This window comes from Lithobates pipiens, unplaced genomic scaffold (assembly GCF_037356315.1).
Source record: "Lithobates pipiens isolate NorthernLeopardFrog02 unplaced genomic scaffold, aLitPip1_a1.2 Scaffold_13, whole genome shotgun sequence".
In the NCBI taxonomy this organism is placed as follows: Eukaryota; Metazoa; Chordata; class Amphibia; order Anura; family Ranidae; genus Lithobates; species Lithobates pipiens.
This window is the reverse complement of record NW_027507718.1, coordinates 337,797,240-337,824,224: the sequence shown is the minus strand read 5'-3', so window position 1 is coordinate 337,824,224 and position 26,985 is coordinate 337,797,240. Positions and strand designations below refer to the sequence as shown.

At 39.8% G+C, this 26,985-nt stretch overlaps 1 protein-coding gene across 6 annotated transcripts in view; it reads right to left on the bottom strand.

Moving 5' to 3' along the window:
* DCLK2 (doublecortin like kinase 2) overlaps window positions 1-26,985 on the bottom strand; it is a 191,179-nt gene that overhangs the window by 16,906 nt on the left and 147,288 nt on the right. For 4 of the 6 annotated variants that reach the window (XR_013272322.1, XR_013272323.1, XM_077477017.1 and 1 more), the window contains 8 exons: window positions 22,598-22,711; window positions 17,873-17,992; window positions 16,077-16,223; window positions 8,401-8,534; window positions 8,111-8,188; window positions 5,133-5,229; window positions 3,348-3,428; window positions 1,526-1,639 (listed from right to left, as the gene is read on the bottom strand). Coding sequence is in view for 4 of the 6 variants with exons in the window: in XM_077477017.1 (XP_077333143.1) it covers window positions 1,526-1,639; window positions 3,348-3,428; window positions 5,133-5,229; window positions 8,111-8,188; window positions 8,401-8,534; window positions 16,077-16,223; window positions 17,873-17,992; window positions 22,598-22,711 (885 nt within the window). In the remaining 2 variants the exon portion in view is untranslated. The remainder of the gene's footprint in view (window positions 1-1,525; window positions 1,640-3,347; window positions 3,429-5,132; window positions 5,230-8,110; window positions 8,189-8,400; window positions 8,535-16,076; window positions 16,224-17,872; window positions 17,993-22,597; window positions 22,712-26,985) is intronic. The other 2 variants (XM_077477019.1, XM_077477020.1) reach the window with 1 other exon arrangement.

Sequence of the window (26,985 nt, the reverse complement as noted above, 5' to 3'; positions counted from 1 at the left end):
TTAGTTTGTGTCAATATATATATTTTTTTAATTATAATAAAAAACAAAACATGCTTTCAATTGGAGAAACAAGTCTCTGTGCTAAACACAACTCTCAGGCCGCGTACACACGCGGGGACTGTTCGCCCAACTTTGTCCGTCAAACAGTTTCAGCAAACAGTCCGCTCAAAATTAGCATGGACGGACATGGCCACACACGACAAACGAACAGTTTGCTGAAACCGTGCGCGATGACGTGAACGGCACGTACGACGGGACGAAAAATACGACGTCCTATACACTGCATTATAACTTTCGGCGTGTAACTCCTTTCTGAGCATGCGCAGAACTTAGTTTGACGAACAAGCCTACACACGAGGGGACTGTTCGCTGAAACAAAGTTTCAGCGGACAGTTTTTCGGAATTTCCGAAAAACCTTGTTCAGCGGACTGTTCGCTGAAACTGTCCGCTGAAAGCCTACGCACGGGCGGACTGTCCGCCGAAACACTGTTCAGCGGACAAAGTTGGCCGAACAGTCCTTAGGCCGCGTACACACGCGGGGACTGTTCGCTCAACTTTGTCCGTCAAACAGTTTCAGCGGACAGTCCGCTCAAGCCTTAGGCCGCGTACACACGCGGGGACTGTTCGCTCAACTTTGTCCGTCAAACAGTTTCAGCGGACAGTCCGCTCAAAATTAGCATGGACGGACTTGCCCACACACGACGAACGAACAGTCCGCTGAAACCGTGCGCGATGACGTGAACGGCACGTACGACGGGACTAGAAAACGACGTCCTATACACTGCAATGCAAACTTCGGCGTGTAAATCCTTTCTGAGCATGCGCGGAACTTAGTTTGACGAACAAGCCTACACACGAGGGGACTGTTCGCTGAAACAAAGTTTCAGCGGACAGTTTTTCGGAATTTCCGAAAAACTTTGTTCAGCAGACTGTCCGCTGAAACTGTCCGCTGAAAGCCCACACACGAGCGGACTGTCCGCCGAAACACTGTTCAGCGGACAAAGTTGAGCGAACAGTCCCCGCGTGTGTACGCGGCCTTAGGGGTGAGGAAGGGGAACTAGAGATCTTTACTGAAAGGTTAACTAGCACTGGGGTTGATTGAAACTGGAGAGGGCAAAATCTGGTGCAACTCCGCATAGAAACCAATCAGCTTCCAGGTTTTTTTTTTTTGTTTTTTTTGTCGAAGCTTAACTGAACACGCTGAAGTTAGAAGCTGATTGGCTACCATGCACAGCAGCACCAGATTCTGAGTACTCCAGTTTTACTAAATTAACCCCACTGTTATGCTCAGGTCATTAACACATAGGATTCCACACTGTTAAAGTGATTTTTATAATGCTTACATTGTTAAAGTGATTCTTATAATGCTTACTGGAGTTCTGGAGTTATGTTCTTAATTTTTGATTTTCATATTAGGCATTTAAAAATGCATTAATGTTATTTTTTGTGTGGGTTTTACAAAGGAAAAGATATGGCAATACCTTACAATAGTCTGATATAATTATAGGCAAGAAATAACACTTACCATGATAACAGACACTGCAGCTGTGGTGTTGTTCCCCTTAGGCACCGAGTTAAAATGCTGTTTTAATTTACCAGTTACTTCTGCCTGCATGTTATTCCCCTGTGAGGCATCATCCTGAAAAAAATAAAGAACATATTATAATGACATATGGCATTTTATAAATATACAGAATTAGTCTTAGCATCATTACCAAGAACATCTGAGGGTCCAGCACTTGGGAGGGGTGGAAAATAGATCGTGGTGGAGCTGCTTAATCTGACCTGGATCTTAATCTTGGAATGGTAACAGTAATAAAGGTCAAAGTAACACTATACGCTGATATTCTATACATGTACAGTATGTAAGTACCTTCTATTGCTCTCAGCTTCCTCCAAATCGCCAAAATTCTTTATTTTTTTTGCTGTTGTGATCTGACTTCCTGATATAGAGTGGCTACATTTGTACTCCATGGTCCCATTGTTTGTAGGAACATAGCCACCCTCTCCTTCTCACTCGTAATATGGGCTATGGACTAAGGGATTTGTAATGTGCATAGAGCAGTGAACACGACCACAACTAACATGATCTGCTTGTTCCACAAATGCTATGTAAAACACCACAAATAAGTGCCTATACTGTTGAAAAAATAATACACTGTCTCATACTTCTCTGCACATGCTCAGTTGCTCTCTGTTTGTAGACACTGCCAAATATGTAGAGGCTAACCTGCTGACAGCCTTAAAGGGGAATTAAACTCTCCTATTCTTTACAGCCAAGGCAGTTGCTTCTGTTTGATCTGCAACTGCCATTGTGCTGCACATGTGATCAGTTATCAGACCAGCCATTTGATAGTTTGGTTGAGGACACAAGCAAATGTGACAGTTATCAATCCCAGCATTCCAGGAATGTAACGTTTAAAAAAAAAATGTTAATACTATGGGTTTAATTTCGCTTTATGATTTACTTCTGCTCAGGGACTCTTGGCTTCAGTTTAGCAATTTACAGCACACGCTAATTTTGGTAGCATAATTATTAATGTGGAATTTATGTTCCTTGTTGCAGGCCATTTTTTTTTTTTGTTATGAAGTTGTTATAAGTAAAGGTCCACATTAAGTTATATCCTTACTTAATATAAAATACTTCATTAGAAGTCCCTGCCACATCCAAGGCTCCAGAAAATAGTGCTAAGTAGAAAGCTATTTGATTTTAAAATCATCTGACAGTTTGTACTAAAATGCACTTTATAGGTTTGTTACGATTAACATTTTCTTGGTAAAACACCAGTAATGCATATATATTGCAACAGATGACAGACGCAAAGGCAGAAATGGAATGGCAATTCACTGATTTCGTCTGGGCTTTATGTGCCAGACCAGTGATGGCGAACCTTGGCACCCCAGATGTTTCGGAACTACATTTCCCATGATTCTCATGCCCTCTGCAGTAAAGTTGAGCATCATGGGAAATGTAGTTTCAAAACATCTAGGGTGCCAAGGTTCACCATCACTGTGCAAGACAAATGATTTCTGTGCAAAATCAGCATCCATAGGTGTAAAAAAAATCTTGTATTTGACCTTTTATTTTTATTTGTGAACATGACGACTCTGAATACACTTCACATATGTGATGTACATTATTTCATCCTATACTCAAGATACTACGAACTCTTTCTTAAAGGATAGGATATTATCTTTCTTAAAGGATAAAACAGGACATTTGATGATAGCTATATTTATAGCTATATTCCCACACTGGATTACTAGTATGTTTAAGTCCAACTATGTATTATATTTTTAAAGACTTGATGGATGATATGTACATGATGGTAAAAATCGGTACTTACAGACACCCAGGGGTGGGAGAGAATCTGCTCTGCCGTGAACCTGTCCTCCACATTGACTTGAAGCATACAGCTAATCAGCTCCTGATATGGAAGATAGTAAATACAGTGATTTTATATTGTATACATTGCAATGTGCTAAGACACCTGATACATCATTCTGAAAACATGAGACACTTTGATCAGCTTTGAAAACATAAGACATAATTATAATTATATAAAACTACAATAATTGTAAAAGGACATCTAAATCTCCATAAACAAGGAAAACTTGATCAGCAGAATTTTTATTCTGAGTTCGAATAATTATTAAGCAGATCTTTTGACCTAGATGAAACCTCTAAATGTCACCTGGGGTGTGTACCAATACAAATTATTCCACTTAAAATATTCATAAAGCAACAGAGCCTGGTTTAGGGCAATATGGACTTTATGAAATATGAACAATTCAAATGTAGGGATTTAGCAAGTGGCAACACAGGAAGATGACCCTGTGCTGGTTTTTAAAGCTCATTAGGAAATTATTAATGACAAACCAGTGGCTGTTTCCCTTGTTAATCTCTCCAGGCCCCTCATGAACAGGAGACCTTCAATCGCTTGAGGTCAGAGATGTCACATCACATCTGCAGAGACACCTAATGCAGGCAACAGAAGCTGCAGCCTAGGTCTTTCCCCACACTGCTAATGAGGGGATTACTGACCTATTAGGTCTTCGTGCAACAATATGCACTTTGGTAAAATCTGAAGACAGTTGTGTCATTTCTTATCCATCAAATCAAAAGCTCTCATTTAACCACTTCAGCCCCGGAAGATCTGGCTGCTGAATGAACGGGCCATTTTTTGCGATTCGGCACTGCGTTGCTTTAATTGACAATTTGCGTGGTTGTGCTAAATTTTACCCAAACAAAATTGACGTCCTTTTTGTCCCACAAATAGAGCTTTCGTTTGGTGGTATTTGATCACCTCAGCGTTTATTTTTTTTGTGCTATAAAGAAAAATAGCGACAATTTTGAAAAAAAAAAAATAACTTTTTGCTAGAATAAAAAAATAAAAAATATATAAAAAAACAATTTTTTTCCTCAGTTTAGGCCGATATGTATTATTCTACATATTTCTGGTAAAAAAAAAATCCAATAAGCGTATATTGATTGGTTTGCGCAAAAGTTATAGCATCTATAAAATAGGGGATAGTTTTATGTCATTTTTATTATTCTTTTTTTTTTTTCAATTATTACCAATGGCGGTGATCTGTGATTTTTATCGTGACTGTGACATTATATCGGACACTTTTGAGACTATTTTGGGACCATAAAATGCACGGATTACCGTGTAAATGACACTGGCAGTGAAGTGGGTTAACCACTAGGGGTGATGAAGGGGTTAGGTGTGTCCTAGGTAGTGATCCTAACTGTAGGGGCTACCTAAGATATGACAGCGATCACTGCTCCTGATCACAGGGAGCAGTAGATCTCTATCATTACACAAGGCAGAACAGGGAAATGCTTTGTTTACAAAGGTGTCTTCCCGTTCTACCTCTCCACACTGCAATCGCGGGCCGCTGGAGAACATCGAGTTCTCGGGACCTTTGGGCACGCTCCCGCGGTGTGCACACGCCCGAAAGGCGGCAAATTTAAAAGGGACATACCTGTACGCCCATTTGCCTGCCTGTGCCATTCTGCCGACGTACGTCTCTGTGTGCGGTGGTCAGTAAGCGGTTAATTGAACAAATGAAATGTATTTATTTCTGTGTTTGGCAAATCAATATGTAAAACATTTTTACTCTCAAACCTTAGCAGAATCAGTGATGTTATCCCAGTAGGGAGAAGGGAATTCCAGCTTCCCAATCAGAATTTGATCAAATAGATCCTCCTGTAGGTTATTGTCACTGTTGGAGAAAACACATGCAACCCTAGATTGGTCAATAAAATAATGTCAAACTTGTATAGACTATTTAAAAAATGACATACACCTTAGGCTAAAATGATTACAGTACATTTACAAAACCCTGACTTATTATCTGCTTGCTGGCGATGTGGGAATGCTCATGCTCACATGTACTGGACTTGTACCTAAATACTGCGTTATTGGAAAGAAATTACTCACTGAATAGTAGATATCACTACCATAACAAATACAGCATCCCCTTGGATAGGTCTATTATGTCTGGTAGAGGACTTTGCCCCCACTAATGTTGAAAGAACACTTCTAGCTTACTTCTATTGTTATGCTTTGGAAAACTACCATCCATAGTCAAAGCTAACCTACCATTATACTAACATATGAAAATAGAAACGGTCTGATTATATGGCAAATTTCAGTTAGCATTCAGAGTTTACAATCAAACAATGGGTAAATTGAAAATGTGAAATTCAAAAATGACTTTTGGCTAAGCATTACAATATTACCTCAGAACATGTTCTTTTTGGAAAATTCCTGTTCAGAAAATGGTCAATTACAGGCAAGGCTAGAAAATTATAATGTGATGAAGATCTTTAAATAGTCGACAAAAGTTATGTAATCAAGAGAAGTAGAAAAAACAAACTCAATGGCACAAACAAGAAGAATAATAGAGTCCCAAGGTAAAGAAGTCCACTTAGGGAGAAGCATTTGATGGCTGCAGCTCTTCTAGCAAAGTATTGGATCATCTCTGTGCACTACAGCAAAAAAAAAAAAAAAAAAAAGCAGAAGGCACCACTATCTAGGTGTATCAGTTTATTAAAAACAATATAAAAATGGTTAAAAGTTCACTCACAAGAGTAGAAGAAAGACAGGCTTATCATCAGTCTTTAGTCACTAGCAGGACTCGATGGAAAACAGCCAAAAATGCTGGCTGATGAACCAGGAAGCAACTGTGCAGGAGACATCTAGCTGAGGAGGGATGCAAAGCTTGAACAGTGTCCACCAGCCAGAGCCGTAATCACACTGGAACTCAAGCCAGCGTCGGGGACTGAATCAGAAGTGACGTCGGACTTGATGGCATCAATAGGATGCGAGTGGAAAAGCCTCTGAAACATTGGCAACTTGAGTGAGCACTGCAAAACATTCAAGCATCTCGAATGCTCCCCAGGTTTTATATAGGTTGATCGGGGAGATAAGTAGACTGCCATTTCTGTGCTCTCCTCTTTGAAATGCTAGTTGACTTTTCATGCAGATACATGGCTTCAGTACTTGCAGTACCTGCCAGCTGGGTCCCGTTCATGGTTTATGGGCCTGAGCGTTAGTGTGAATGAGGCCTTATGTGCTACATGCTTGTGCCACGTCTGTGACTCCAATACATTAAAGTGAGACACAGCCAAGATACTAGTATTTTCAGATAAAATAAGATAAGTAAAGGTCAGCAGTAATAGCCCCATTTGTCTCACTCAGAAATGTCAGCATGTTGGAACAATCTTTTCCCTGAGCATGTGCTGCAAATCAAAAAAGTAAAGAAATGCTTTTCCTAATCCTTAGTTGCAACCCTAATAACACGCAACCCTTTTTGCATGGGATGCCCTTAAGTTTGAAATCTGAAATGCCAAAACAAGACAGAAATATATAGAGCAAACGTGGAATTCCAGGCATAGAGTAAAACACTTCACATGACCTAAAATCAAAAAGGTTACTCAATATGCCTCAATCTATGTTGTCTATAAACCACTGCATTAACAATACATATTGAGCACACAAAAAACGGCTCATAGAGCCAGCAGCAGCATGCTCCTTAAAGTAGTTCTTTGCATTAATGTTGGAAACCTTCTAGGTGCAGCGCCCCCCCCTCGCCCCCTTATACTTACCCGAGCCCCATCTTGATCCAGTGCTGTGCATGAGAGCAGTGGCTCTCCCAGGTCCCTTTTCTCCTCACTGGCTCACACAGCTGTCAATCACAGCCAGTGGCCCAATAAAGAGAGAGGGGGGGTGGGGCCATTCTAGACGTTGTGTGTGAATGAACAATGCCTATTCACAGGAGTGTGGCTTGGGAGTCCCCTATAGCAGGAAGCTTGTTATTAGGGGTAATCTCTGTTATGCATCACCAATCATATTCAAGCTTCCAGGGAAGCATTGAACCTGATGATTGGTAGCTGTAAAGGTCTTTTTAGCACTGGCAATTTTTAAAGCCGGCTTGCTGTGTAGGAAGATGCAATATGGGGGTTCCAGCATCAGAAGCAGTTGTTTATTAGGATCAACAGGTTTTTGACAAACTGACTAAATGAGCTGATGCCCTACAGCAGGGATATGCAATTACTGGACCTCCAGCTGTTGCAGAACTACAAGTCCCATGAGGCATAGAAAAACTCTGACAGCCACAAGCATCACACCCAGAGGCAGAGAGGCATGATGGGACTTGTAGTTTTGCAACAGCTGGAGGTCCGCTAATTGCATATCCCTGCCCTACAGCAATACCTTAATGAAAGACCAAAATACTGTGCTGGAAGGTTGTGCTCCCTGTAAACAGCTTAGTGCTTGATTTTCTTTTTGCCTGGAGAGCTGGAGAGTTGAGCTGGCCATACATGGATCAAACTTTAGGCAATTCCTGCAGGGCTGATCTGGGTATTCTGACAATGAGTGAGAGAGGGAAGTCTCCCAGCTGTCAGAATACAATAGTGCAGTAGAGAGGATTCCCCCATCCACCTCAAATGTGTGGATGAGAAAATTGTTTTTTTTTGTTTTTTTTTATGCTCAGCCCGCTGAATGACCAGACTTACTTTAAATTAGAATATTTGCCAATTTGAACAATTTTTGTACCAAATCAAAATGCTTCCCGTTTTTTCTCATATAAAAGATATTACCTGCGGAAAGGTGGGAATCCACAAAGTAAGATATATGTGATAACTCCAGCTGCCCATATGTCAACTTTCAATCCATACCTGGAGATGAAAAAAGCAACACCTAGTTATGTTGGTGATGATGAGCAGTATCTATTAAAACATAGAATTCCCTTTGTTCCAGTGATTTAGTAAAACAGATTTTTCTTCTTATAATGCATATTAGTCAGCTGAGTGTTCCATTACAAAATTACAAATTTTGCTTTAAGCTAAAAAAAATAGCAAACATTCAGGAAGTATGTTAGAGATCTTACCCGGTTTCTGCAATTATTTCTGGAGCGACATATGTTGGTGTACCACACACAGTGTACAGGGGACCGTCCACTACAGTGGCCAAGCCAAAGTCTCCCAGCTTTAGAGATTTGGTTTTGTCGGGATATTCACAAACCTGGAATAGAAAACATGATCTAATTATCTAACTGCATTTAAACATTGTTTTCACACTTAGATTTGTGTGTGCGCCTTTCAATTAGACTTGGCACTGCACAAGTAGTGGTAAAAATAAACATCCCGGTTTTATGTTATCACAGCCAGGATTTGGGACTGAAAACACTTTTAAAGCCCTCTCAGGTAATGTAAAGACTGTAAAGACTTTGATTATTGTTGCAGCAATGAACCAGGAATATGCATCTAAATGTGTTCATAGTACTCTGTCCTCACTGTCACGTAGCCTAAGCCTCGTACACATGACCGGATTTTCTGCAGACAAAACCTCTGACTTTTGTCCGAAGGGCATTGGCCAGGAACTTGTCTTACAAACAGCAAGGAATTTTCAGCCAGCAAACAAGAACGTAGTGCCGTACTACGTGTTTTTTCAGCTCTTTAGCGCCACCCTTTGGGCTCCTTCTGCTAATTTCGTGTTAGTAGAAGTTTGGTGAGTGTTGATTCACGCTTTTTATTTTGCGCTTTTCATTTTGTGCTTTTCAGTTCGTTTCTGAGCGGCCGTTCGTCAACCAGCCATGTTGTGGAATTGGAGGAGATAACATGTTATTTATTATTGGCCTTGGAGTTATTGCTTTGATCCAAGTCCAGTCCAGGAACAGGAGGAGAAGGATTTCTTGGAACAAAAATTGGTTAATCGTGACCAATTAGGTCATATGCCTTTCCTGCGGGAGCTCCATGAGAATAATCCTGATGATTTTTAAAATTATCTCTGGATGACGGAGCCTGCTTTCACCGACTCTTGCATTGTTGATGCCCTATATTAAGAACCAGGACATATGCATGAGACTTTTATTTTCATTTTTTGGTTGAATAATATTTTGATTTGGTATATTTTTTTCGTTTTACTTCAAATGACAGTTTGTATTTTTTTAAATGTAACTGCCTACTCCCAATGTAAAATTAACAAGGGACACCAACATAGTTGTATCTTTGATCTTAAAAAACTACAGGCTAATGGTGTTGTGGTATCTTGCCCAAAAAAATTAAAAAATAAAACAAGCATAATAATATTATTCTTGATATTACTAGAAAAAAAAAAAGCCTTTGAAAATTTGTTTGCAATAACCCCATAAGTATCACCAGGAAAGCAGCTTTGTTATTATCCCATTAAAGAAGAAGAGAATTTGCGCTGCATTTCGAGATTTCATAATTTGCCACGTCACAAATGTTAATTCTCCATTACAAATGCTATTTTACGAGACTGATTGCTTCTGGCTCATCCTTGCTTCCGAGCAGGCGTGTTTGTACCTTGGACTATTGTCTGGCAGACTTGTGTACACAAGATCGTAAAATCCGACAACGCACATTTGTCTGCGGAAAATTTATAAACCTGCCATCCACCATTTGTCCATGGAAAGTTGGCCAACAATTGTCTGATGGAGCTTACAAATGGTCAGATTTTTTCCGCCAACAGCCTGTCATTACACATTTCCCTTCGGAAAATCCAATTGTGTGTACGAGGCTTTAGTCAAGTAAAAGGATACTTCTGACACTGTAATGGCGCGTACACATGACCGGTTTTCCTGTCGGAATAAACTCCGAAGATTTTTCCGATGGAGTTCCACTGAAACTGTCTTGCGTACACATGATCACACCAGAGTCCGATCGTTAAGAATACGGTGACATACAACACGTACAACAGGACTAGAAAAAGTAAGTTCAATAGCCAGTAGCCAATAGCCTCCGTCTCGTTCTTGCTTCAGAGCATGCGTCGTTTTTGGTCTGTCGGAACAGCATACAGACAAGCGGTTTTCCCAATAGGAATTGGGTCCGTTGGAAATATTTAGAATTTTTGTAAAAAAAATCAGATGGGGCATAAATACGATCAGAATATATGATGAAAAGCTGCCATCTGACTTTTTCTGTCGGACGTTCCGCTTGTGTGTATATGGCATTAGAGTCACTGTTAAAGCTTCAATGGACACTGGTCTGAAAAAAACACAAACTGGTGCCTCTAGGTTGCCTCTTGGGGGATCGGGAAGGATTTTTTTCCCCCTGCTGGAGCAATTTGTATCATGCTTTGCTGGGGCTTTTTGCCTTCCCCTAGATCAACTGTGGATATGGGATTGTGTATATAGTATTGTTAAAAAAGAAAAAAAAAAGTTTGTTTTGTTTTCCCCTTTTTATTGGTTGAATTAGATGGACTTAGTCTGGCTGAAAAAAGACACACTGTACCTAAACAACATAAGTAAAGTGGTGATTCATCCTGCAATATTTAGGTGCTAAAGAAAAAATACTAATATACCACTGAATCCTTACTTAAAGTGATATATATATATTTTTTTATTTAAAGAAATACAATACAGTAATTTTGCACAGAGCAGCCCAGATCCGGGTCCCATGTTGGCACTCCTGGCCCCTTCCTCCTGCCGCTAGCCCCCACAGCAAGCAGCTTGTTATGGGGACATTGAGTATAGCTGCTGCTCTGTGTGCTCATTCAGACACAGAGCTACGGCTCGGCCCCACCCCCTCCATATCCTGATTGGCTCACTGGCTGAGATTGACAGCAGCAGGAGTCAATGGCTCTCACTGCTGCCAAAAGACAATCAGGAGTGCGAGTCCCAGGAGTGGCAAGGCTTTCCTGGACATCGTTGGTCCATTTTTCATCCGTTTTTTCATTGGTAGTGTATGTAAAAAAAGAACTGATGAAAAACAGATGCGCACGGATGAAAAACGGAAGAATACTTCATCCATTTTGATGTGACTGAACTGTCCGCATGTGTGAAAGGGGGCCTTACAACTACTGAAAAAGTATCAATGTTGAAGTTTTGACTTCACTGGCTGTATACATGTTCCAGATAAGTCACCCACTTACAAGTACTGAAAAGATCATGATATACAAATAGCTAGTGTCAATGACAGAATTTCTATAATGAAAGATTGACTATAATTACCAGTGCTGATATCTTCAGCACTTCTAGTGTACACACATTTTGTTTTGCATTACAGGTTTTTTAATAAATCTGAATTGAAAATAAGCACAATCTTTTCCATGCTCACATATTTGTATTCTCCTTCATGTGTTTAAATAGTTATAATTTTGGTAATCTTTTTTCTGTCTTATACTTGTATACAGACCCGATTAATTTAATTTCTTTGAGGTAGTCCTCTTATGAGAATCTTCTAATCGTCTCTCTCAAAGGATCACTGCTGGACAGCTTAGTATCATTTAAATGATGCTCAGAAAATCCTGATTATATCCTCTAAAATGCCAATCATGTGGTATCAATTCAAACTTGTTCTTAAAATAATCCATTAAGGACTCCATTCTAAAATGGAATTTAGAACTAGTTATCTTCTTACAGACTGTCACTTTAGTTCATTACTTAAATGCTGCCAAAGCTTATCAAACATCTAGTGTACAGTCACGCAAAGACTGGAAAACATCAAACTTGTTCAAAGATTTCCATGTCTAATACCTCTTCCATCAACCTGTGTTACTGTACAGTGAGTGCGCAGAGCAGAGCACACCAATGATAGAAAAGCCAGGATAACTGGATTGTCCAACCTCAACATGGTACATTTCACCATTGGTTTTGATTAGTTCAGCATGGCCCAGAATATAGTAAATGTCTTTTGTACTTTCAGCATTGAACTGCTAGGCCACATAGTGCAATAATTATACCACCTCATTAATATGACTTTTTTCATCAAGTGCCTTCACTTTTCCCATTACAATCATTCTACCCTACTGCTCTTGTTCAGGATAGGGAGTTTACTGTGTTCAGTTCATGCAGAAGGATTTTCTGTATGACTAATACAGATGGTAATTTTCAACTAGAAGAAACACAATGGAACAAAGGAAATAAAAGGCACTATTTATTTATAATATATATATATATATATATATATATACACACACATATATATATGTTATATATATACATAGACACACACACACATAGTGTGTATTTTAGAAATATATATATATATAATTATTATTATTATACAGGATTTATATAGCTCCAATAGTTTGCGCAGCGCTTTACAATATGAGGGCAGACAGTACACTTACAATACAAAATACAGGAGGGATCAGAGGGCCCTGCTAGTTAGAGCTTTACAAGGTAGAATATATACATACACATACAGTATCTCACAAAACTGAGTACACCCCTCACTTTTTTGTAAATATTTTATTATATCTTTTCATGTGACAACAGTGAAGAAATGACACTGCTATAATATAAAGTAGTGAGTGTACAGCTTGCATAACAGTGTAAATTTGCTGTCCCCTCAAAATAACTCAACACACAGCCATTAATGTCTAAACTGCTGGCAACAAAAGTGAGTACACCCCTAAGTGAAAATGTCAAAATTGGGGCCAATTAGCCATTTTTCCTCACTGTGACTCGTTAGTTTTACAAGGTCTCAGGTGTGAATGGGGAGCAGGTGTGTTAAATTTGGTGTTATCACTCTCACTCTCTGATACTTGGAGGCGCTCAAGGTCTCCAACATCCACCAGCTTCATGATGTCATCATAGAGGAGCAGAGGAGGACTTCAGTGGCAGCCTGTGAAGCTCTGGTGAACTCCAAGCTCAATAGGGTTAAGGCAGTGCTGGAAAATAATGGTGGCCATACAAAATATTGACACTTTGGGCCCAATTTGGATTTTTTCTGTTAGGGGTGTACTCACTTTTGTGGGAAGTCCCCTCTTCCAGTTTTCAACAGGTGTCCCCATTGACAGATTAATCCCCACCTTTTCTTCTGGTGACAATTCACTTTCAGTCTAAACCTGGCTACACACTATACAATTTGTATACAATTGTCTAGTACAGCTTTCCTAGACTTACCAAAACCATATAAAATTTGAGGTCAAAACTAAAAAGAATTCAATTTGTATGCAATCAGGCAGGCCCTTGCACTGCATAGTTGAAAGTAAATCTAAAGGAAATTAAACAACAAAAATTGTATAGTGTGTATCAAGCTTAATTAACAATGGTAGCCAAGACATATAAAGATAGTCAATCTCTACAACAGACACACATACAACTATAAACCTAACAAGGGCCATAACCCTTCCATAGTCTATCCATATTAAAAAAAAAAAAAGTTTTGTCTAGAGATATACTTCATGTTTTATGTATAGATACCCAGTCACACCTTTATTTATTTTTTAAATTATTTTTGTGTTTTATATGCAATACTATACTTGCTGGAAACTTAAATATATATATATATATATATATGAACTGTACCTAAGGGTTAGGCTAGGGCTTAGGGTTTGAGTTATATAAACATATATACAAGGGATCTTCAAAAAGTTTCTGTACTTTTTTTAAACTCCCTGGCGGTACGATTATTTCGGATTTTAGGTGCTAAAAGCGGTACAATTATTTTGCATGAAAATTTGGCGTTTTATATTGTAGTCCTGTAATTCTTAGCAATAACTCACTTAAATCTGTCCAAACCAGAGTCTAGCAGACATCCCGGGTATGATAAAGTTTGAAAAATGAAATCATAAATTATAATATAATAAATAATTATAAATAATTAAACTAAATAATAATATAACAATAATAAAAATTATTCAATAATGTAATCAAATCAAAAACACTGAAATTTGCTCAGTTGCAGAATTGTCACTGTCATTACTTTTCAGTATTTGATGACGGATCTCCCCACAAATCGCTATCCCTCAATTCTGCAAGTGATTACAATTTATTATCGCTGTTTTCTAGCTGGTCTAAAATCATTTTTGATGTAAAGGGACAGTTTTGGTTGCTATGGACAATCTCCAGTTTCCAGGCATAAAGAACGTTTTTTATTACATAAAACTGCATGCAGGACACTGGGCAGAACACTAGGGACAAAGGGGATGTGAAATTATTACATACAGCAATGTAATCTGTAAGATTACATTATACTGTATGTATAGTGAGTGTTTCACTTTTTGAATTTGGCGCCGATCTTCTTCCCCGTGCGTCGCAACGCTCGCAGGCGAACGGAGATCAGCTCCGTGATAGATTGAGCGAGACACGGCTCGCTCGTACAGCGGGGGGACATTGCTGGATCCAAGGGAGAAGGTAAGTAAGCGTCCTCCTGGATTCAGCGATGTGGTCCCGAGTCTGGCTCGGGGTTACCCGCTTTTGGTATAAAAATTCCACTCCGAGACAGACTCGGGAATACCGTCATGGGTGTTAACTAAGTTTCTCTCTCTCTCTCTCTCTCTCTCTCTCTATATATATATATATATATATATATATATATATATATATATATATATATATATAGAGAGAGAGAGAGAGAGAGAGAGAGAGAGAGAGAGAGAGAGAGGGAGAGGGAGAGGGAGAGGGAGAGAGAGAGAGAGAGATCTGTGTGTGTGTATATATATATATATATATATATATATATATATATATGTGTGTGTGTATCTATCTATCTATCTATCTATCTATCTATATATATATATATATATATATATATATATGTGTAAATATATATAAAAGTGCAGAAACTAGATGAAGACCCCTCATATATCTTTATATGACACTCCACTCTACTTTCTGCCATTGCAGTCAAGCACTTATCCACTAACTGTGAATGCATGGAAGAGCTTTTCCACCGATGGCCACCGCACCTGCGCACCTCTACACTCCACCATGCACCTGTATTTCTCCACTGACTTGCACTGCACCAATATACACTTTTTCACTAAATGCCACTGCACCCACAAACCTCTCCACTGCACATACACACCACCTGTGCATTTCTTCAACGGCCAGCACTTTACCTATGAATTTGTCCATTATATCACCCATCACCACCAGACCTGTTTACTTTTCCACTGACCGCCAGTGCACCCTCACACACACACACCCTACACCGACTTCAATAAAGCGGCACACACAGAATATGTCCCCACTGTCACTGCAACATGTATTTTTCCACTGACTTCCACTTCACCCACACTCTTCTCTACTGACCACCACTGCACCCATGCACTGACCAATTGACAGCTATACTACTTACTCACTGTCAGCAATGTAACAGTGCACTTCTTCATTGACAGAGCATTTGTCTGCTGACTGCCATCAATGGTACACCACATAATGCTGAATTACATATACTGTGCCATATATTACATTTAGGAGACTATAGAATTTTGTGCAATGTATGGTACACTTGTAACACCAGGATTTTTTTCCCCCAGGAATTTAGCATTTCAGCCTGTTCAGTGAACAAGCAAATTTTTGTCAGTACATAAAAAAATAAAAATATAAAATATAAACAGATTCATAAACATATTCTATTCTACTATTATTGTAAAAATGCAGGTAGATATCATATTCATTTTATTCCTATTTTTTTATATAAAATTGCAAATACCATACATTTTAAGGACAAATGCTGTAGAATGGTAAGTATAATTACTAATTTCACTTTTGTTTATTTACAGTGATACAGATAGGGGGGAAAGATTTCACAGCTTTATACTGAGCACCATGCTGTTACTATAGGCCAGAATACATCACTTGCCACTTACTAAGAGATTTTCAGGTTTGATATCCCGGTGGACTATATTAAGGCTGTGAAGATACTCCATTGCACTAGCAAGGTTGTATACCATCGCACTGGCATCCCTCTCTGTATACTTTGTGGAAGATGTGATTGCGTCAAACAAGTCCCCACCCTAGAAACAGGAAAAATATGTATCTTAAAATAAAATAATAATGGTAATACATAAGCTATAATGTGTAAGGTTAACCTTGAGGAAGAGTGTGTCAATAGACATTGTACAAAAAAAAATTACAAAATATGTACATTTTGTAACAAAGAAACACTTTTTTTAGTATATTCCTATAGAAACCACAAAGCCATTTACAGTAATACCAGACATGCATTTCATTATGCCAGGCTAAACCAAAACAAAATAAAATGATGCCATTATTATTAGTAACAAGTCAGCAGGAGTGATAAAATTGTACAATGTATTTAAACTAGAACTATAGGCAAAACTTCTTTTACATTTTGGATAGAGCAAAGGAGGGTTATAATCCCTGTTATTTTTTTGCCGTCTATGTTCCATTGTGGAGATTTCCCTTCGCTTCCTGTCCCATAGCCAAACAGGAACTGAGAGGAAATATCTGCATGTTAAGGTAATTTCTTGGGGGCCCCAGGTCACCAGAACTAGTGTCCCCATTGGAAGATTTCACTCTATTACTTTTCTAGTGACAACCCAAAATTTGTGATTTTCTTTTACATCCACTGGTAAACACAACAAAAAGAAGGTTGATCTCCTTAACGGGAACACAAACCAGTATAAACCGACAAGCATTCTAATCCATCTCCACTCTGTCCAAAATGAAAAAATACATTTTGCCTTTAGTTATACTTTAAGTTTAACTGGTTAAGCATTTGCCTCATTTGAAGGTCAAAATGACAAAATTACACTTTCACTGAATTACAATTACACTGAAGGTCAAAATTACACTTTCTTTATCAGCCCCTTTCAACAAAATTCCTGTAAAAGACTTTTCTTCTCACGTCTGCCATGCCTGTCCATTTTTAGGAACAATATCCAAACTTTGAGGTTCAGATATCTTTAGACTTTAATGATGAACAATGGGAATATCATAGAGCAGCAGACTGCTTGTACAGCATGGCCACCCAAAGCTTTCCCTCAGAGTCTACTGGATAGTACTCCATGAATGCTTGAACCGCTCAGCAGAACAGTATTATCTAAAGCTGGGTAGTTTTACGTTCAACCAGCAAGTGATGTTGATGCAGGGATCTTCCCCCCGTCAGAATACACAGATTAGTGTTGCAGCTGATTGGCTGCGGCAGCTGATACAATGCTGGATTTCCAGCAGGACCTTTCAACAGAAGCCAGTCTAATGTTTGGCTTCTGCTGAACAGACATGAGTACATGAAATTCGGCCGGTTCCTTCTGAACTGGCCCAATTTCGAAATGTGTATACCCAGCTTGTAATCACATAATATAGTTGTTACATATTTTTATCTTAAATTGTAATTAAAGGAAAAAACCTTAATAGCATACTTTAAGTCATGCAGAGCACAAAGGATTATAGGCCATGTATTTTTAGAGCAGCTAAAAGGATATCTAACCCCAAATACTACATCCAAATATGCCCAAATTGTTTATGTTTTGCAATGCTCAGGCTTAATCTGAGCAATGTTTAAACAAATGTGCTCTTACTGGGATATATCAAAAATACATTATTGGATATACTGCGGCATCCAATTTACTATCCTCTAATCTTCTTACAGTCCGCACAGAATGCTCACACATGATTAATGAAATTGGAACAATCCTCTTACTTTGACTAATTCCATCACCAGATAAAGTTCTGTTGTTGTGTCCATCTCTTCTATGAGCATAATTATATTGGGATGTTTAACCTGGCGCAGTATTGACACCTCATTCTCAATCAGATGTTCCTGTTTAGAGATGACATACATTGAACCACATTTCATACACTTATTCATATTATTGCTTATCAGTGTGTCATAAATGTCAGACAATGGAATGTGGAAGAAAAAAGAAAACAAGTTTAAGTCACATTTCTGTGAAAATATATCAGATCTCTTGATAATAACTCACAGATATCTCATAATGTGCTGGTTTTACATGCTTTCTAAAAACCTGTAATTACCGAATTCCCTCCAACTTCCTGAGATGAAAAAGAGGTGACACAAGTAGATGGTAAGGACATATGGGGGCCCTCCAGTGGGCTGTGGAAACATTCAGACATTTTCTGCACTGCACATTACACCAGTGTTGTGTAGTAAACTGGACACCGAACATTTTTCCCCAGCGGTAACCTGCATTTATACTCAGTGAGGAAAAACACAGGTCACCACAGATAGTATGAATCTGCCCTAAAAAGAACGTCAACTGAGAAAACTTTATAATAAATGTAGTGTGCTATTCACCAGTACTTACTTGCCAGTTATGGACTTTATTTAATCAGCTTACAGATACCTACAATTCAATAAAGCAGTAACATGACTTTTCTTCCAGTATGGCCCATTTAACATGGCCTGCCCCTAATTCATGAAAACCTTGTGTCCATTTTGGTACAGGTGTAGACACATGTACCAGATTCAGGTACTTTTTACTACCACCACTTTTAGAATCTATCACAATTTTTTCGTCACAGATAATCAAACTGTAGGGAGACATTCTAGCTGTTGTAGTGTTTAGCAAATCCAATTACTCACAGGCGCCTGTATACTGTAGCTGGATTGATATCACCCCCACTGCATGTAGCTTGTGTTGGCATGTTTTTTTTTTTTTATTAATTTTTCATTGAATACGATTTTACAATATAAAGTACAGTTATATAGCAAGAGCACATAGCATACGAGTTGTTTTCATTTTCACAAAGGATACAAAATTACGACATCATAGTATAATAGTCAACAGAGTGTGGCATACATATGGGTATGCACTAAGTTGTTCCAGCTAGACAAGAGGGGCTCATATATGTAAGTAATTATTAGACATGTTACAAGTATCTCCTTGGGTGAAATGCATTTTTAAAACATTGTGTTGATGTCCTTTTTATAACATGTTGCACTGATGTGTGATTTTTTGTTTAAAGCAGAACCAAAAATACATTATTCTTCAAAAAGATTATTCTTCTTTCCTTAACACGCATTGTAGTGTGTTCAAATGTAGAATGTCCCATCTTCACAAACACTTTTGTGTTAATTGAGCCAACTGGATAACCTTCAGCATGGTATTAAACGAGGCCTGCGTTGAGCAACACAACCCAAGACACATAAATGAGAGGGATGTTGGTTTTTCGAAAGGGCTTTGTGAAGTAGAGGTATTCAGAGTCCCTTCTACCTCTACTCAAAAGCAGGAGTCCTTGATTGTCATATATTTTATTAAATATGGCTGATTTTCCCATATCTCAGAAATCTGAAATATCATACATTTTGCTTTTTTATGTCAGAGCTCTGGGAAATAACCTTTTTAATATGTTTGGGCTGATTTACTAAAAGAGGTTGGGAACCTTTGCATAATAAACTGTGTGAATATTCACTTCAGTTATCCAACCATTTGCAGATAAAAGAACTAAACAGGAATTAATTGTCTGAAGACTCTCAGTTCCTATGAGTCAGCTTCACTATCTCATCCCAGGGCTCTTCTACAGAAAGAGGTAGAAAAAGTATACAAGGGTAAAGCTTTCACGATTAGTCCATATCATGATAGCCTGTGCACCAAATGTAAAACTCTGACATATACAGACATGTCTAGGCATGATGGGAATTGTAGTTCCTGAACAACTGGAGGGCCGTAGTTTGAAGACCCATGGCGTAGAGAATAGGGGGTTTATTTACTAAAGGGATTATAGGATTTTTTTTGCAAAGGAATTTTCCCTTGGATTAGTGAATTCGGTGAAGCTCTGTTGACGTCCATCATCCAATCATATGCAAGTAAAAAGACAGTTTTTATTCTTTCCTTGAATGTGATTGGGTATTCTTTGCAAAATGAATTTTCACGAGTGAACAGCCTATTTCCTTTGGTAAATCAATCCCCTTATCTCAAAAGGATATACCATAAGCATATCCCTCTGAATTTGACAACAAGCTCTTTGGCAGCCGCAGGGCATATGAGGAGTTCTGGCAATGGGTGCTCATTAAACACAAGCTACTTACCCTTAATGGGAACGAGCAGGTTTCCACCTACCTGTTGAACTGCTAAGAAGCTGATTTTCTTTTTTCATTGTGTGATGCATTTTGCACCAAATAACTTTTAGCCTTAGTAGTCTTCCCCAGCATATTATGCATCTTTAATTTGGTGTCATGTTTCAATATGTAAACATTTATTACATAGATGATATTTAGGAATAAAGAGCAAAATTATTTTTAAAAAAATCACAACGTTCAGTAGTTTTTCTTAGCATACTCTAAAACCCAACCATTACCTTATATATAAGTGTAATTTTTATGTAATATAGCTGAATGGCAGACCAAATTTATTGTTTACCTTTTAATTTAGAACAATGTTTTCCTTATGATATTTATTACATTGCCATGCACATTAATAAATGATATAATGAATATAAGTATAGTGGTTACTGTAATGCAGTTTGATTTATAGTGGAAAGGTCTGTCTTGGATCTGAGCATTGGATTGGCTGTCAATGACTGCTCCACCAACTACAGCTGTTACATTTGATGGCAGCCTGTGCTGTATTACAATTATATAGATGACAGCAGCTTCCACAGTGCTGTTTTAAAATGGCACTTAGAATATTACTGAAATTGAGTAGATGTCTTATAACATGACCTGAACACTGCTGTGACTGTGCTGTACCAGTCTTCTACCTGCTGGGAGCAGATAAAACGCTAAAGCAATTTCGACACCTAAAGTGGGTCTTTATAACCTAGTGTAAATGCTTTGTGATTCAAGTGTTAGATTCGCAAGTGGAAAAACTCTATAGTGTTAATAACGCCTGAAACATTTCTTCTCTGAAGAATCAGGTGATCTCATCACATTTTGTGATGATGTGATATTATTGCTTGTCATGGTGTGACATTATGTGATATTATTGCTTGCTATACTACTGATCATCAGGGATGTCCTGCTCAGGAAGCCCCACTAATATATGCTGTATTAAGGCTGCAGTCATATAAATGATTTGCACACCATCCATTATATCCACTTGGATGTATTATATTCTGTACATGTTTGATGTTATGTATTTTTAAATGTTAAGAATTCCTGTGTCTTTAATGATAGGTAGGTGAATAGCTGCAGCCGCTCAGCCCATACAATGACAGACTGATGGTGTTTGCAGCTATTTACACGTAGCTATTATTCCAATCCAGACGCAGGAATTCAGATTCCTGCTGCTGGAAATCGCAGGGTGTGCTAGTCGCCCATTTGAATGTAGCTTTAATGTGACACACTTATCAGGTACAGGGCTGACTATATCAGTGACCACCTACATTATTATTATGATTATTATACAGGATTTATCCATTAAAGTGATTGTAAATGATCACTTTGCTCAACTACCCATTCAATTTAAAATATATAAATACCGTTTTTCACTTTTCTATAATATCTATACACAAATATATTTTCTATTTTTTTTTTTTTTAAGTGGTCACATTCACTCTGCTCCCTCTCTTCTCAGCTGCGTAATGGCTGGAGGGAGGAGAAGCAACATTACACTGATCTTCCAAGTGAATGGCTGTGCAGGGGGTGGGGTGTCAGGACAAGTCTGAACATTGGAGAAGAGCCGGCTGAGTTCCCAGGATAGCTAGAGAACTGACCACAGTGCGTTCTCCTGCTTAGTGTGGCCAGTTTTTAATAGAAAAGCAGAGGGGCTGGTAAAAACCCCAGGGATTTCACACAACGAAAGCAATACAAAGAGAACAGGGTACTTTCATACACGTACATGGTACAGCAGGCACATATCAGGAATATGAAATGTTGGGGTAACAACATTTTAAAGCAGAATGCTTTAGGCAAACATAAAAAAGCTGAACCAAACATGAATATCAGGCTACATAGTATCTCTAATGCCTGCGTATTTTTATTTTTTTCTGGGTGTTTCACTTTCCTTCCACAATCTGCAAAATACTAGTAGGTTATATGCCTCCTAAACAAATTGGCCCTGAAGTACTCTTTTACAGCTGCAAAGGGAATATTAGATTGTAAACTGGGATTAGCTTGGCTGGAATTGATGTGAGTGGCTGTATTCTCTCGGTGAATGTAAATGCGTAAATGTTTTTGCTCAATAAATATTAGAAATAAGCTTAAAAAAAGTTTTCATCATAAATTATTCACAGCATGCAAACCATATTCTGGCACGCTGTACAATGTAACAAAAAAACTGTTCATCTCATTTGACAATCTATTCGTGTACATGTCACCTTTATTCTAGAATACTGCTTTTGTGCCCTTTTTTATAATCATTACTGGCTCAGAGAAATGCACAGCATACCTAAGGAACGCTGAGGATTCAGACTCAACACAGACAATATGAGGGCTTCATCTGAGCATCACACATGATCCGCATACCTGATGTGCAGTAAACGACAGGTCACAGGAACATTTGTCAGGTGTCTTATTCGTACAGGAATTCCATTTCCTGGCTAATTTATCACATGTGAAATAATTCCTCTTACTTGGGATCTGTTTCAGCAATGCAATTAAAAAAAATATTCCTGATTTGAAAAAAACATATTTTTTTAAATGTATTCAGCTCGGCTTTACAACATAATACAAGCGGTGGGATTTTCTGCTGAAAGTCCCAATGTGGGTCTTTTCCCCCCATAACTGACTCTTTGGGGGCAGTGGAAAGCTATGATTTTGATTTACTAAATGAAAATGTAAATAAAAGGAAGAAATTGCTTTAGCATTTGGCTTTTCTTGCGTCTAACAAACAGGATCGATTACATAAGGTGGTGTGTGCACTTATGTTTTACCCATATTTTCCGGTCCCTATTTGTAAAATTAATTTCAACAACAAAATACTGATGCTCTATAATGTTTTTTTTTTGCTTTGTATGCAGACAAACCTAAGTAATGTGCGTACAGTTATAAAAGATGCTTACACTAAACAAAGATGCAGCTCCAAAAGCCTACAACAATGTGTTCTAAGCCCTTGTAGACACGGTCGGACATTCCGACAACAAAATCCGACGGATTTTGTCCGAAACTTGTGTTGCATACACACGGTCGGACAAAGTTGTCGGAAAATCCGATCGTACGTAACGTGACGGCGTTATTTCGTTACGACGGGACTACGTTCAGGCTAGTAGCCAATAGCTTTGGTCTAGGAATTTGATCTGAGCATGCGTGGCACTTTGTCCAATCGGAATTCTCTACACACAATCAGACAAAGTCCGATCGGAGCATGTTGTCGGAAAGTTTTAGAGCCCAGCTCTAAAACTTTGTCCATCGGATATTCTGACGGAAACAGTCCGATGAAGCCCACACACAGTCAGATTATCCGACAACAAGGTCCGATCTGACATTTTCCGTCAGAATGTCCAACCATGTGTACAAGGGCTTAGGGCTAAAAAGACAGCGAAGAGTACAGATCTCCATGCACATAGGTATTATGTTCAGTTCAGTTACTCAGATGCATCAATGTAAGAGTGTTTGTGAATATTCTTTGTTAAATCAGGATTGCTTTTTATTATGTTTGTTATAAAAAGTAGATAAACAAAGAAATGTATTCCCAAAGTGTGGCTAAGATTTGAAACGTATCAATTTAAGGAAACCTATCCCCAAGAGAAGAACACTTACTATTACATAAATGAGCAAGTCAACATGTATGGAATAATGTTACAACATAATGAAAAATGGCAATCTGCAATTTTCTGCAATGTTTGACCCCTTTCACACTGTGGCGCCACCAGCGTCAGCGGTAAAGCGGTGCTATTTTTAGTGGCGTTTTAGCGGCGTTATTCGGCTGCTAACAGGGTGATTTTAACCCAGAACTAGCGGCCGAAAAGGGGTTAAATCCATCCGCAAAATGCAGCCGCAGCAGTGTTTTGCCGACGGTATAGCAGCGCTGCCCCATTGATTTCAATGGGGAGGAGCGGCGGAGGAGCACCGAGTTCACCGCTCCTTCACCGCTCCAAAGAAGTTGTTGGCTGTACTTTTTCTGATGCCCTGCCAGCGCACCGCTCCAGTGTGAAAGCCCGAGGGCTTTCACACAGGAGTGAATGGAGCAACTGTTTTAGGGCGGTCTGCAGGTGCTATTTTTAACGCTATAGCTCGTGCAAAACATCCCAGTGTGAAAGGGGTCTTAGACAGCAATGTTGAAAGCTTCCAACTCCATGCAGCTTATGGAATCAGTTTATTCTGGTGCTGAGATCTTGGAGCAGCAGGCCTTTAGAGCTTCATACCACTACTGCCACAGAAGCTTCTGGTGCAGTACAAGGTAAATATGCAGCGCCATATGAGTCAATCAATATTAAGGCTTAGTTGAACTCCTTGGGGCCAATGTAAGTATGCATATGTGATACTTGATCAGCTTTAAGCCTCAAGCACAAGATGTAAATCACTGTAGTAGCCCAAGCCACTAAAGCAACCAGCTTTTTTGCACAGTAACCAGTGGGGATGGGGCTTAGTACAGCTGCCATTCAAAGACTGCCTTGCATCTCTTTCAATGAATGTAAAGTGTTCTGTAATTGGACAAGATGGACTGGTGACATCAAGTGAACCCAGTGCTGCAATGCAGAAGTGCTAACCACTAAGCCACCGTGCTGCCTTACAGTTTGGATAACACAGGACCTACATACCACTACCGCCACAGAGGAGTTTAGTGCAGTACAAGTTAAGTATGGAGCACATAGGGGTCAATTAATGCTAAGCTAAACTAAGCATAGGTGTGTTACAGTATATTTTACGTTTTTATAAGCATTTCATTTTTAGAGTAAGGAAGGCAATATTTTTTTTTGTTGTCTTGGTCCAATTGGGAAGATTTTCATTGTTCAAAACACAGTAAATATGAGAAGATCTCTCTAAAGCAGGGGAAAGCCTCTCTTGAAAGTTGTCACAGGAATAAGTATCTCAATTGGAGACTTACCCCTTTAGGGTCAGTTCACACAGGGGCAACACGACTTTCAACACGACTTTTGGAGGCAAATTGGACACGACTTGAACACAACTTGGGCACGACTTGGGACGACTTACAACACGACTTTAAGTCGCCCCAGGCCAGGCGACTTTTGCCGTGGCCAATCAGAAAATTAGCTCTCAAGGGGGAACTCCATGCCAAATAAAAAAAAAAAAACGGCATGGGTTCCCCCTCCGAGAGCATACCAGGCCCTTAGGTCTAGTATGGATTTTAAGGGGAACCCCCTACGCTGAAAAAATGGCGTGGGGGTCCCCCCAGATCCATACCAGACCCTTATCTGAGCACGCTACCCGGCCTGCCAGGAAAGGGGGTGGGGACGAGCGTGGCCCCCCCACCCCAAAGCACCTTGTCCCCATGTTGATGAGGACAAGGGCCTCTTCTCGACAACCCTGGCCGTTGGTTGTCGGGGTCTGCGGGCAGGGGGGCTTATCGGAATCCGGGAGCCCCCTTTAATAATACAATGTACCCCTGCCCATTCACCTGCGGAAAAAATTTAAAAAAACACAACACACAAGGGTTAAAATAGTTTATTGCACAGCTCCAGGGGTCTTCTCGCCGGACTCCTCCGCTATCTTCTGCTAGCTCTTTTACTAGCGGAGGAGCCGCTAGTAAAAGACTTTGTCCATCGGATATTCTGACGGAAACAGTCCGATGAAGCCCACACACAGTCAGATTATCCGATTATCCAGGGGTCTTCTCGCCGGACTCCTCCGCTATCTTCTGCTAGCTCTTTTACTAGCGGAGGAGCCGCTAGTAAAAGACTTTGTCCATCGGATATTCTGACGGAAACAGTCCGATGAAGCCCACACACAGTCAGATTATCCGACAACAAGGTCCGATCTGACATTTTCCGTCAGAATGTCCAACCGTGTGTACAAGGGCTTAGGGCTAAAAAGACAGTGAAGAGTACAGATCTCCATGCACATAGGCTTTCTTCTTTACCGCCACCCTCTTCTTCTGACTTCGGGGGTCTTGTCCCCCCTCTTCGGTTCTTTTTGTCGGACCACCGCGCCTTCTTCTAGCTCTTTTACAAGCGCCCGGTCTTCTGTCGCCGCTGCTGCCGTCTTCTGTTCTTCTTTTCTTCTCTTCTGGAGATGTTGCCTCGTCGCTGTCTCTGCTCACAATGACAGGGACGCGGCGTGCGGCGACTTATATAGGGACATCTCGGATGATGTCCCCGCCCATTATGTTGTCACAGTCCCAGAGGATGCTGGGACTGTGACATCATAATGGTCGGGGACATCATCCGGCGATGTCCCTATATAAGTCGCCGCACGCCGCGTGTCCTGTCATTGGGACCGGAGACAGCGACGAGGCAACATCTCCAGAAGAGAAGAACAGAAGACAGCGGTGACAGAAAACCGTGCCACCGCTTGTAAAAGAGCTAAAAGAAGGCGCGGTGGCCCGGCTAGAACAACCGAAGAGGGGGACAAGACCCTCGAAGAGGGGGACAAGACCCCCGAAGTCGGAAGAAGAGGGCAGCGGCGAAGAAGAAAGCCGGGCTCCTCCGCTAGTGAAAGAGCTAGCAAAAGAGCAGAAGATAGCGGAGGAGTCCGGCGAGAAGACCCCCGAAGACGGAAGAAGACCCCCGGAGCTGTGCAATAAACTATTTTAACCCTTGTGTGTTGTGTTTTTTTTTGTTCATTTTTTTCACAGGTGAATGGGTAGGGGTACATTATACCCCATACTCATTCACATAGGGTGGGGGGCCGGGATCTGGGGGCCCCCTTTTTAAAGGGGGCTCCCGGATTCCGATAAGCCCCCTGCCCGCAGACCCCGACAACCAACGGCCAGGGTTGTCGGGAAGAGGCCCTTG